The 11,974-nt window shown below is 43.6% G+C and overlaps 1 protein-coding gene across 1 annotated transcript in view; it reads left to right on the top strand.

Moving 5' to 3' along the window:
- Positions 1 to 8,696: 8,696 nt before the first annotated feature.
- Positions 8,697 to 11,974, top strand: part of T265_15139 (hypothetical protein) — a gene marked incomplete at both ends in the record, with an annotated part of 6,357 nt that continues 3,079 nt past the window's right edge. The window contains one exon of the mRNA XM_009176744.1: positions 8,697 to 8,877. Coding sequence (XP_009175008.1) covers positions 8,697 to 8,877 — 181 coding nt within the window. The remainder of the gene's footprint in view (positions 8,878 to 11,974) is intronic.

The following is an 11,974-nucleotide window of genomic DNA, read 5'->3' as shown; positions in this document are numbered from 1 at the left end:
TCGCAACGAGCAATTAGGAATGCATTTTGATTTTGAACGTCTTGGAACACCATAGCTAGGCAGAATTCGGTTGCAACGCCAAGAAGAGTCGCGTTTCCTTTTTACTGCAAAAGATGGTTTCTGCTGGAGAGCAGGACGGCACAAATCGCCCGAATTTTCCGGTCCTGTTTGAGGGCTTGGGCGTCTTCTCGTCAATACAGCGGTAACGTTCGTCAAACCGGGACAGAGTTGTCTCTTTGGCAGGAGGGCTTCTTTCTGATAAACGACTGAGGGGTAACCTACAGGGCTGGTATGTTTGGGTCGTCAAACATTTCTGCGAACTTTTGTTAATTTTATGCCGTGAAGATCGCTGTCGATCACTTATTTTATGAGATAGTTTATTGATTTTTTCAATCCAATTTAAGACAGCACCGTGGTACTCACAAAGGAATGCTTCCTAAAAGCAAACGTTTTAATTCCAACCAGTGACGTACCGCTTTTTCTTGTTCTTTCTTTTGTCAGGTCGAACCAGTTCGTCTTTAGCGGCTTCATGTTGTGAGTTTTTGCATTCTAATTCATGCCAACCTTTTTTACCGTTGCTGTCACTATACCCCGCAACCATCATTCCTGGTTCACTAGGGGTCAGTTTTATGTCTCATGAAGCGATGCCAAACGTTCTTTGTATTTATATGCATATATATATATATGGCCAACTCCAGTAAAGTATTTCGAAATGAGTACATTTCAAAGGTGAGCACAAGGTTTCTCTGCAAGAGTGAAGCCTGGTGGTGCCGTTACGGTAGCTATGCGATGACACCATTCAATACTCATCTACGCAAAGGCCTCCAGGCATTGCTCGGTTTATGTACCAGTTTTGTGACCTGCTGGGTGCTCTGTGGTTCAGCTTAAAGTATTTCTCGGACAAACGCTACTGCGTAAGTCTAGTGTCTGCAAGCTGTTGTTTGAGGGTTATTACTTTCGGTTTTCTAATCCTAAAGCGTAATCCAAACGACCGACTAGCTTTTTAGTTCACCGGCATCCCGGTTTGATTAAATTACAGACGTTTTTAAAACCTTTTCTTTCGTTTTTCTTCACCGCGGTTTCAATGATTCAACTAATTGTTTGTGTTACCTCAACGGTGCACTATCTACAGACCTAACTCCTTATGATGTAAGTAACGTACGAGTAACAAAAGCCAAAATTGTTCTTGGCAGCCATTTCCACAGCCGTTTCGGGTTTTTTGTCGTTATGTTGATAGTGCCTATAAGGAGCGAAGCCAAAATGAGCAACTGCCTTAAAGAGGCTTTCCCGGTCCCGAGTTCCCCTAATTACCACCACGGAAAGCCGTGCTTCTGTAGGACTGCGCGTTCGTTCACCAAATACATACGCATTTTTATGGTTGAATGGGCTCCCGGTAATTCCTGTTAATGCTTGATGAGAAGCGAATCACGAGAAAGATTTTGCAAGCGGTTTCTGTGACGCTTAGTCCAAATCTAGTGCGATAAGTGGAATTGTGAAAACAACACACAGCATATCCACACCACATACATGACATCTATGGAAAGATCTCATGCACAACAATAACCAACCGATTTCACTTGTTTCCTTGGTATCAAAAAGCATTTTACCAATCATAAGATGAGTTCTCTGAGACTACCAAAGTGTGGCAGCAGTAAACAGACTATCTCCACAACATGACACGCTGTAGAAAGACGTGTTATAGTTGATTTTTTACCAGAATAATCCTAAAGGTAGTCTCACTTCTATTCTAATTTTAAGTCGAATTGTTAATCGTACGTGAGAACAGTAGAGTTTTACTTTATATCGCTCCTTCGCATCAGCCACCTTTCCTAAGGAGAACTCCCATTGCTCATCACTATTACTCGACAGGCATTGACAAAATAATGCTAAGCGCGATTGTGTTGCTATGAATGGACGTCAGCAAATGCGGAAGAATTTGCTGCCCATAGTGTGGGAGGTTTGTTAAGAGTAGTGTGAAACTCATCCCCCCGAAGCTTAGACGTTTCGGGGACGTCAGTGGTTTTGTTCAACCCCAGGGCTTTACCGTCCGCAAGAAAAAATCCTTTGCCGATGAATTGCTTCCGTGTTGATTGGGGGAGCTTTTCGAAGGATTTATTCGACATACATCATACTCTTTTCACTAATACTTTTCCCTCATTGCTAGTAGTGTGTGCGTTGGCGTCGTTTGTTTCCACCGATGGTCTACATGGAATTCATTATTTTTCATCGATAAATTGAAGTGGTCATTTCACGAAGATCTCTCGAGGAACAAGACCAGACATCAGTGAAATACATTCATTTGCAAACTAATATGGTTTTGTGAGAGACTCACCTGGAACCCAGCTGAATTTTCAGCCAACCTTATGGTAGTGCATTAACAAAGATCACCCATCACTCCGTTCAAAACTGATTCCATTGGCTTTATCCTACCGAACTAGGTTGATCAACGTTGAAAAGCGGAGAAGCATCAGACAGTTGTTTTTTTCCTAATTTTGAGTATTATGCAATGCACATCTTGTAAACCGTAAATTGGATTCGAACCTGCAAACTTCGGCAAACTAAGTAGACACACTACTTCTGAGAAACGAATAACTTGTCACCAATGAAGTTAACTGACACCCCTGTACATGGGATGTTTTTCTATTCATTAACGACTGCTTCCCATTTGCAAACAAGTTGTCCGCAACAGGCAGCTTTAATGAACGATGCAAAAATGACAGTTAATGGCCTGTCATCGGGCCAGTTAATATCTTTTCTCGGACGTGATTGTGTTTATCTGTTCAGATTAAGCAGTTCAGGCGTGCCCAACATGTGCTGACGAATCAGTGGTAACAGGCTCGTTTCACATGTCATAATGTCCGAGATTCGAACTCCGACCATGTTAAGGTTGCCCAAGATACAATGGTTCCAACTGCTTCAACTTCGTTCATCTAGGTTAATTAGGATACGAGGATGAGAATCTCGCGTTGCGGGCTATGGCTCAATCGGTTCATTAACATCCAACGGTTGTTTTCTGGTGTGGAGTGGGTGAACTACGCAGTGAAGACGATGAGTTTATACAAGATCAATATTGCTGCGTAATGAAACCGTGTCTGAGAGGGTTACAAAACATTCCTTTAAATTGTCCGTGGTTCTCGTCCGGGGAGACGGCATTTACTAACGGGACTCAGTTGACTGGTAAGGGCTTTCATGCTTCGTTGCCACGTCATGGACTGTTCATCCCTACATCGTCCCCATCCGAAACAAGGCTGGCTGAAGAGGGCTATACGATGTAAACGGTTCCCTAGCATACGAAAAACGACCTGACCAGCATAACCTGTTTGGTGTGACCAGTTGATTTATCTAGGGGTGGATGAACTTTCCAAAAAAACACCTACGTGACTTCAGGAATACTGATCTGCTGTTCCGACCAGACTTGCGCAATGCTCCGGAGACACTTATGGTCAGCTACAGGGAGCGTTCGAAAGTCTCCCATACTCAATGTCCTTGAGCAAATGCCCCGGGAGTATTTCAATCCCCGAGGTATTGGAGGCAGCTAAATGAGATCCAAGCATTATACCGATCACGGATCTAAAGAGGAAGGGCCACACAGGGCATCCTGGCCTGCCACCACTGGCTGCGGTGAACTCGGGAGAAAATTTGCCGTAGACACAAGCGCCCACGGAAGGAGGCACGTACAGTACAGAGAGGAACAGCCTTCATTGATGGACACTGTCACAGTTTCTGATGATCACAGGGGTCAAAAGCATACATAGGTCGAAAAATACGACTGTTGTTGGCGGTTGGAAAGAGTAATGCAGTTCCGACACTGGTCGCAAGCTGAGAATACGATCAATGAAACTCCCGTCAGGGCAAAACCCAGCTTGATCCCCAGGAATCTAGCTCTCCCGATTACGGATAAACCCGTGTAAGATGGTGCCAGAGAATATGTTTGAAGCTATATACTCTGGGCTGATGCCATGCTTGTGTTTCGTTCGATGTTCTTGAACCATTTTTAAAAATGGAAATCACTGTTGTGGTGTTCAGTTTTGTTGGTCTTCTTCCCTCACTCCATATGTTTTGAAGTAGTCTTCAGGACCCCGACCTAAAGCTGCCACCTTGACGTGGTGGTCGGGCTTCAGTGCTGCAATGATCCCGCGGGCTACACTGGCTGGAACTTCGTTCCACAAGGTGCAACCATGCCAGGAAGGCCAAAGNAGTGGCATTCCTGCAGTGCCACACTACCGTGGGCCTCGGATGAACTTCCTTTAAAATGTTAGAACTTCGTGACACAAGTCCAAAAAAGCTTTCATTTTCATTCAATCTCTTACTTATGGATACTAGCCAAGAACCAGAAACAGGTATATAATTTAACATAATCTGAAGGGAGCATCGACTGGAGTAATAAGACGTACCAAAGGATAACTACGTTCCCACCTGATATGGTATGAGTAACGTAGCTAGACAGTTAGTAATTCAAATACCACATTAAAATTTCATCAGTTTTTCGTTTCAACCCACATTTCCCTAGGCAACGCCTTACTATTCCAAGACAAGCAATATAAGGACTGGAGGTTTCAACTTACCCGGAATGGCTCATTCAGTGTGGACACATTTTTTCTGATCTCGTAAGTTCTCTTTGCTTTGAAACTACATTTTTCTGAGCGAAAAATTTCTGCAGCGTTTTTATCCAGCCGTGATTTAAGGATCAAATGGTGGAAAGTTCGGGATTGGCAGTAAAAGGAAGGTCATCCAATTTTTTTAGGAAATTTTAGGAAGATCAGTTGAACGAGTAAAGTCCAAGAAAAGATGATAGTGGTGTCAATAATATACAATAGGTCAGTACACTAACTCTAAGTTTCTTGAAAACTCTTCGACAACCCACGACCTGTGTCACCCTTCTTGAGGCTCATTAGGTAGCCGCAGTCCTCGAGTTTCCGTTAATTTTTATGTTCTACTTGAACCCAAACTGTACTAAATGGGCGAAATACGCTCATAATAATTTGATTTTGACCGGAGACTCACCCGGAACTCAGCTGACTCTTGTTTATGATGTATTTAAGCACTGAATGTGCTGCACCGGACCGACTAACGTTTTAGTTGCCAGGATAATCGAGATATCGCAACACATTGTATATACGTGACACACTACTCATAGGGCCTTCAAGTGAAACACGAGGCGGCCTGGTGCAGCACATTCACTGCTTAGATACATCATAAACGAGGGATTCATCTGGGTTCCTGGTGAGTCTGCCGTCAAAACCAAATTAGTATGCAAGTGGGTGTAGTTCGCCAAGCGGTAGATCATTTGAAGAAACAAATTCAGCCACCTTATCCATGGGGTGGCTCTGAGATAGGGGACCGGAGGTTGAACATTCCCACAGATATTCTGCAAGTGTCTGACCCACATGCATATTTTTGTTTCAGTAGGCAACATTCTGGGTGAAACAATCATATGCGATGTTATGGGCCCCGTGGTTTCTCCTGGTCCCTTTACTTACTCAATTTTGAGTGATTGTCCGCGGACGAATGTGTGCAAGTAGCTGTCATGGATTCCTAATCCGAACATATGCTGATCCTGATTATGACAAAAAATCCAGGTGACCAGAGTTTATGATTTTGGGCCAGTTCGGTGGGTGAAAATGGTGACTGTTGTCGAAATTGATCATCCCATTGTGTGTTCAACTTGGTTTTCAAATTTAAGTTCTTATCCGTTACGTCGTGTGTTCCCATTGTTGTCTATAAGATCGCGGTGTAGCATTAGAGCTATTACGTCAGTAATTCTCAGTGTTCTGAAGGGAACGTTCCATTATTTATTCATATTTGGATGGTCTCTTTAACCCCACCATGAAATACCTCAACATTTATCTCTTATTCGTCTCATTTTAGGGGTCTACTTTCGTGTTATATCCTCATACCAAACAGTGAGAAATGCACAGGAATCTGCGCCAAAATTTGGTTCTGGTTACACTATGCTGTTCACCGATTTCTGAGGTAGGTTCCATATGTTCTGTTCCTGGCTTGAGCTGAGGTTGCAAGGTCCTTATTTGGTCACTGCTCTGTATGTGTTCCGGCTGCTAAATAACACAAGAATTAGGCCAGCCTAACGGATCATCTGTTTGCTGAACACCTCCTCACTGTTCTCAACTTCGCGAACTTTCGCAGCCGTAGTTAAATTGATATAATAGTAAGAGTGAGACTATAGTTCATCTTTGAATAATTTATTTCCACGTCTTAAAACCTTGCTTGGGTGTCAGCAAAGGCACTCTTGCAAGTTTTGAAACTATGAACCGGAATGGATAAATGGGAGCAGTCGTTCACCACTATGGTTTCTCCTTCGAATTCCACCATCTTATGTAGCTTGTCAAAATAGTAAATTTCCATGGATTTGTGAAACACTGGTTGAACCAACCCACTTCAAATGTTTAACAATTAGCCACCTCGAACTTGTTTACCATGATTATTCAGGCACCTTCATCCTCGGAGTTCAAACTATTTCATGACATTCCTGATAGACTTGAATATGTAGCCGGACGTCACCCGATGGAGTCGAAATTAAACTCAAATGTTTGTTGAGGCCAAGATCTAGAATGTCGTCAGCATAAGACTTGTAAAGTATGACACTTTCAGTTTCGCCACAAGCTTGTTTCTCTACCTCAGGAGAGGACGATAGGATGCGTCAGACGTAAAAGAATGTGTCTGAAAAATCCTCAACCTGACTGTGTACACCCTCGGGGAATTAAAAACGTGTAATGTATTCAAAAGGAAGACTAATGCCACTATGCTGAGTTGATCGGACTCACAGTGGATAGCTTGAGTCAACTAAAGAATCATCATGGTGGTATGTTATAAAGAACCACTGCTGACTCAACAATGGTCCTGAATGAGTGGCTTTGACCATATGCTCTTAAACCTCTGAGTCGGATGAGAAAGCTTAACATCGACTTTAACATATTAGAATAGGCTTGAACAGAGACTTCCTTTTTTGACACTTTGAGCCGCTATCCAGCATTTTTTTTCTTATAGACGGACCATCTCAATAGGCTATGTTCGGAAATTACTACAGAGGTTTCAGGGTTAACTAATGAGGGCTTTAATCAGGCGATGGAGATTGGTAAACTCAGCTTTCTGTGATAACTTACAGCTCATGTAAATCGTCCACTTTGGAATAACTCAGTTTAATACCAATCCACACAGTAACATTAGCGACGTTTTTCTGGTTGCTAAAGATAACCAGTGACAAGTGACCAATCACGAGAGTGATATTTTGTGCATCCTCTCTGCACATTGAGATTACAGCCTAATACAAAGCGGTTTTCTTGTATGAAGTAGCCAGTGTCTGTCATCAAAATAATGTGACGTTAACTGAGCTTCGCTATTCATAGGCATGCGTTGGAATGCTAGGGAATTTTCAAGCTTGTGCAGGAGCAGGCGAACAGGACGCTCGTTCCAAGATTATCAACCCATGGACAGAATCTTTTCAACAAAACAACGCTTGAAAAAATATGAATACATGCGGTAGTGCATTAACCAAGATGTCATTTTTCACATCCACCTGTCCTACACTGAGCGAATATGACGACTTGAGTAGCACTAGTGATCAGACACTTCAGCTTTATTGTGGAGTTTCCCTTTGAAGTCGAAGGGAAGATTGGTGTATTAGTTTGGTAGTTGAAAACCAAGCTACTCCGTTAGATCGACAGTTTTGCTGCCAGTTTGGTTGCCACTTCACATGGATAATGGTGATGTCTTCCCGATTGCTGATAAATATTTGTAAGTTCCTGCGGTGTGCGGATCCTCATGATGCTTCAACCCATACAGAAAAATTAAAAAAGACCCTCCTTTTCCAACCCCCTCACTTGACAGCCCACTGACAGTGCTGGATTTATGCACCAATTTACCAGCTCGCGCGTGCAATGCGCAGCTACCTACCCCCCCAATCATCGGTGAACGAAACTGTGGCAGCTACAACCAGTGTACGACCAGTACGCGGTTCTTACAGCTGACAATGATGATGATGATGATGAGTCTTCAGGATGGTCAGAAGCTTCTTTGAACAGCGCAGGGTCAAAACGTCTGGTGCAGGTGCTTTGCTGCGCGGGAGCAGAGATCACTCGCTGCACTTCTATGGTGAATGTCAATGGTGGACTGATGTCGACATCCCACCCTCCTTCCGGAGGTTGAGTTGACGCGGTTCGGCTGAAATGTTCTTCAGTACCCAGCCCTTCGTTCGGGATAACGTTTCTGTGAACGGGGCGAAGTCTCATCGTCCTAGAGGATCGTAACGGGCCAATTGATGGGACTATCCGGAGAAAGGTGCGACTGTTCAACGTTGCAAAACCCTTTTCCTCTTCCAGGGCATTTGTGATCCATTATTGCTCTGTCAAACCTTAGGCTCTTCGTTATTCGGCCTTCAACCCTGAAAATCCCACAACTATTTACACATAACTACAGTGGTTACTATCGATTTCCGAAAGTTGTTTAACTGGGACCGTAGAATCTCAGTTTCAGCTGCACAACCCAGTTTGTTGGGTCTGAACGATGTCTTACTGACCGACGACAGTGGACTTTTATTGGTTTTCTCACCCTTGCCTCTGTAGACTCTTATCTATCTCCTATCCTTTTGTGCATTCAACATTACTTGTTTCATAAGCTCTCTTAATTCACATTCCGTTCCACTTGATGAATTTGATTAACTGGCTTTATTCATCCAAGGGCCCTCTAGGGTTACTCGGAACGATTCTTTCGAATCATTCTCCGGATCTACTTCATCCACTCCTTCATGGTTACCACTTGCTGGACTGCAAAATGCAAAGGGTAATTGGGATTTGAATGCGAGCCTGGCCAAAGTGTTTGAAATACAACTGAAGCAGCTACGATCTTCACGGCCTGTCTCATGTAAGTCACTTGGTCCAGTTTTTCGGTGTGATTTTAAGTGCACGACTTGTTACCTTTTGATAGTATTAGGTCATAGTTCATTTCACTTCCACAGAATGTTCGTTTACTTGGTTATCGCTTGCATACTTAAAGGAGATACTTCACTATTTGATACTTTCTAAATGGACGGTGAGAAACAGTTAACAGAAAGAGTGCGTGATCTATGGGTGACGTCCCTAAGTATGCGGTTCAAAACAGGCAGAGATTTTACGAAGGTGAGAAGTCTTGAAGCAGTCCCTCTCTAATGCAGTAATGCTGAGCAAACCCATGGCTTACTCAACTAACAGACGTCAAACTGAGGTGAGACACCAAACTATCAGTGAGTCTTGGTGAGGGTTTTCAAGCAGAACATGCTCTGGTCGATATGGTCTAGGTGTTTGAGTCTGAAACCGCACCATTATCCTGCTCGAACGGGGATGGATGTCGTTCTGCGCTAGACACAGCACTCAAAATGAGTAGGTTTGAAGACACTGCGTCCCTGATCGTTGACCGCATCCTCTCAGGTTTGTCAAAACTATGTTGGGAAAGTCAGGCCAACCAACACACTCTGTGCAGCACAGACCCATGGAGATACTTTCCGAAGAGCTAGCAATGGACGATGCAAGAAGCTCTGTGGATTTTCAGTCATGGTTGCGATGTCAAGTGAACCAATGCATCAAAATCGCAACTGGAACTTAATTGGCTGGTTCCGTACCCCTGGGTCCATCAGACAGACTAATATGAGGACTAGACTGGAGGAACCTTAATAAATTACTTACACCACGAACTTCGTGAGGTGATCCACCGTGGCCTTTACAACCGACACCCTCAGGAACTTGAAAGTCAGCAAGAGTGGGATACTGTTGCGGCGGTGTCTGACGTGGCAGCCGGTTACTGGGTACAAGTTTAGAATGCAAGTTTAGACAGTGACACTCCATGCACGGAAAGGTATTGGAATTGTACCTTGAACGAGATCAAACTAGAAAAAAGTGGTCGTTTGGGTCTAGGGAGATTCACTGACAATGCTGCGTTCATTGCTGCTGCGACTCGCTGCTGAATTTGACATGGCCGTGCGTTTGACAGCATTGGCCTGTTTTCTCTACGAAAAATTCCACATTGAAGAAATTACAAGTCATGTATGAGACAACGAACTTGATAGGCAATAATCGACTGAGAATGATGTGCATTTTAAAGGCTTTCAAGTTAGGGACCGAGGGCAGTATGGTCATTTGGGTCGACTAAATAAAGTGTTCAAACCAAAGATCGGACACGTGGAAGCACACGAGCATACGCCGTTACGGCTAGCAGTAAAAGGAAGAATCTGCACATTGCTGGTACAGTATCGGTCACTGACGGCTTCACTGTCAAAAGAGGTTTGTATAGGATCATTGCTGTAAATCAAGGTAAATCAAGGTTATATTGGTCTAAAAAGCATTTTGCTTTACAATGACCAAAGGATATTGGTGTGTGTATGTATACAGATAAACGGAATGATATGACATATATGTTCTATTGTTTGTAATCTGCATCTCAAATGTTGATGAGGGAAGTTGGGTGAGATCTTATGTAAGTAGCGGGTGCGAGAGCTGTTGATAGGTTTCCTGCCACAAGGCATCGATGAGCTAGGCATGGTTTGCGATGATTTTCCCTGCCACTAGATGCTGGAGGAAATCTTCGAAGATCTGCGACAATGACGTACCTAATGCCGTGCACGTCATTTTTCAGCTCAAATGGAGTTCAGAAACTGATATTTATCCTTGGTGTATGAAACAGATTTGGGTCACATTAAAAATATGTGAGACAAGGGTACCAGGATATGCTTCAAGGTGGTCTGAATGGAGGGCTCGTCAACCAAGAGCGATGGCTGGGGTTTTATAGAGCGCACGATAGTACTCAAATGCTAGCTTTTAGAGCGCACGATAGTACTCAAATGCTAGCACTGCGGCTATGAGGCTGATGGCATTCTACCATTTTCCGTCTGATGAAAGTTTTATCCCAGTAATAAGAAGCCAGGATGTTTGTGGTGTATGTTTACTATGCCTTCAAATCACACTCTTTTGAACAACCTTTCCCTTGCATTTGCACGATTAATTTAACTAGTCCGCATCACAGTGGGATGGAGTTTAGCTCTTAGCGGAACTAATCCCCATTGCATGTCTGCTGAATGTAGAGACGCGTCATATAACTGAGGAAATCTGGATGAAATCGGAAGCAATAATGAACAAAGAACAACGAATAGCCTATTTCACCCATGTACCCTGCTTGCAATGCATAAAAAAACTAACTCACACAATCACATAGACGTGTTAAATTTTCTCTACTCACGAACCGTGTATTAGGATTTTGCTATAACAATGAGGGCGATATTTGATGCGACGTTGACCTAAATCGCCGAACTCGTAGAGCTCATCACTGGGTTACTGCTGATATCAGATTTTCGTGATGCTACATTCGAGTTGGTCGCTCTCTCCAGGAGGTGTGAACAAGTTCTGGATCGCTTGGTAGGTTAATCGCGTGCCAAGATCATTAAATGAGAGGTATATTTGACAGAAAAGACAGTCGCTTGTTATCTTCACTGACTCCTCCCAACGACCAGCGTAGTGGGAATGGTGTATCCTCATAACACGCATGAGTTTCTCCCTATGCAATGTAGGTCCCATGTTGAACGAAAGCTTCCCAATCGATAGCGAGCGGATAATAGCACTCAGAGAATTCGTGCAAACACTTGCGGTATACTTAACTGGATGGCGTCCTGGAACAAATTACTCGTGTGATGCATAATCTGGTGTACGCTTCATTGTCACTTATTACTCCGCTGAGCGTCACTACTCTGCGCCTGGGCGCTTAAAACCATCTATCTCTCATTCGTGTGATATCAGTCCCCTTCAAGTTCAAAAGCACCACTGAGGTGCGATATCGCCCCAAATGAGGATCACTGGTTTGGAGTTGGACACCCAAACTATGATTAATATTTTATACACTCATCTGCACCGTCACGAAGAGACTGGACCTTACCGTGGTGTGACGGTTTGCGCACCTCAGCGATCCATTGAGCTATACTGGAGAGTGTCCCGCGACA

The sequence above is a fragment of the Opisthorchis viverrini genome, assembly GCF_000715545.1.
Source record: "Opisthorchis viverrini unplaced genomic scaffold opera_v5_366, whole genome shotgun sequence".
In the NCBI taxonomy this organism is placed as follows: Eukaryota; Metazoa; Platyhelminthes; class Trematoda; order Opisthorchiida; family Opisthorchiidae; genus Opisthorchis; species Opisthorchis viverrini.
The sequence above is the reverse complement of the archived record's forward strand: the minus strand, read 5'-3'. Positions and strand labels throughout refer to the sequence as shown.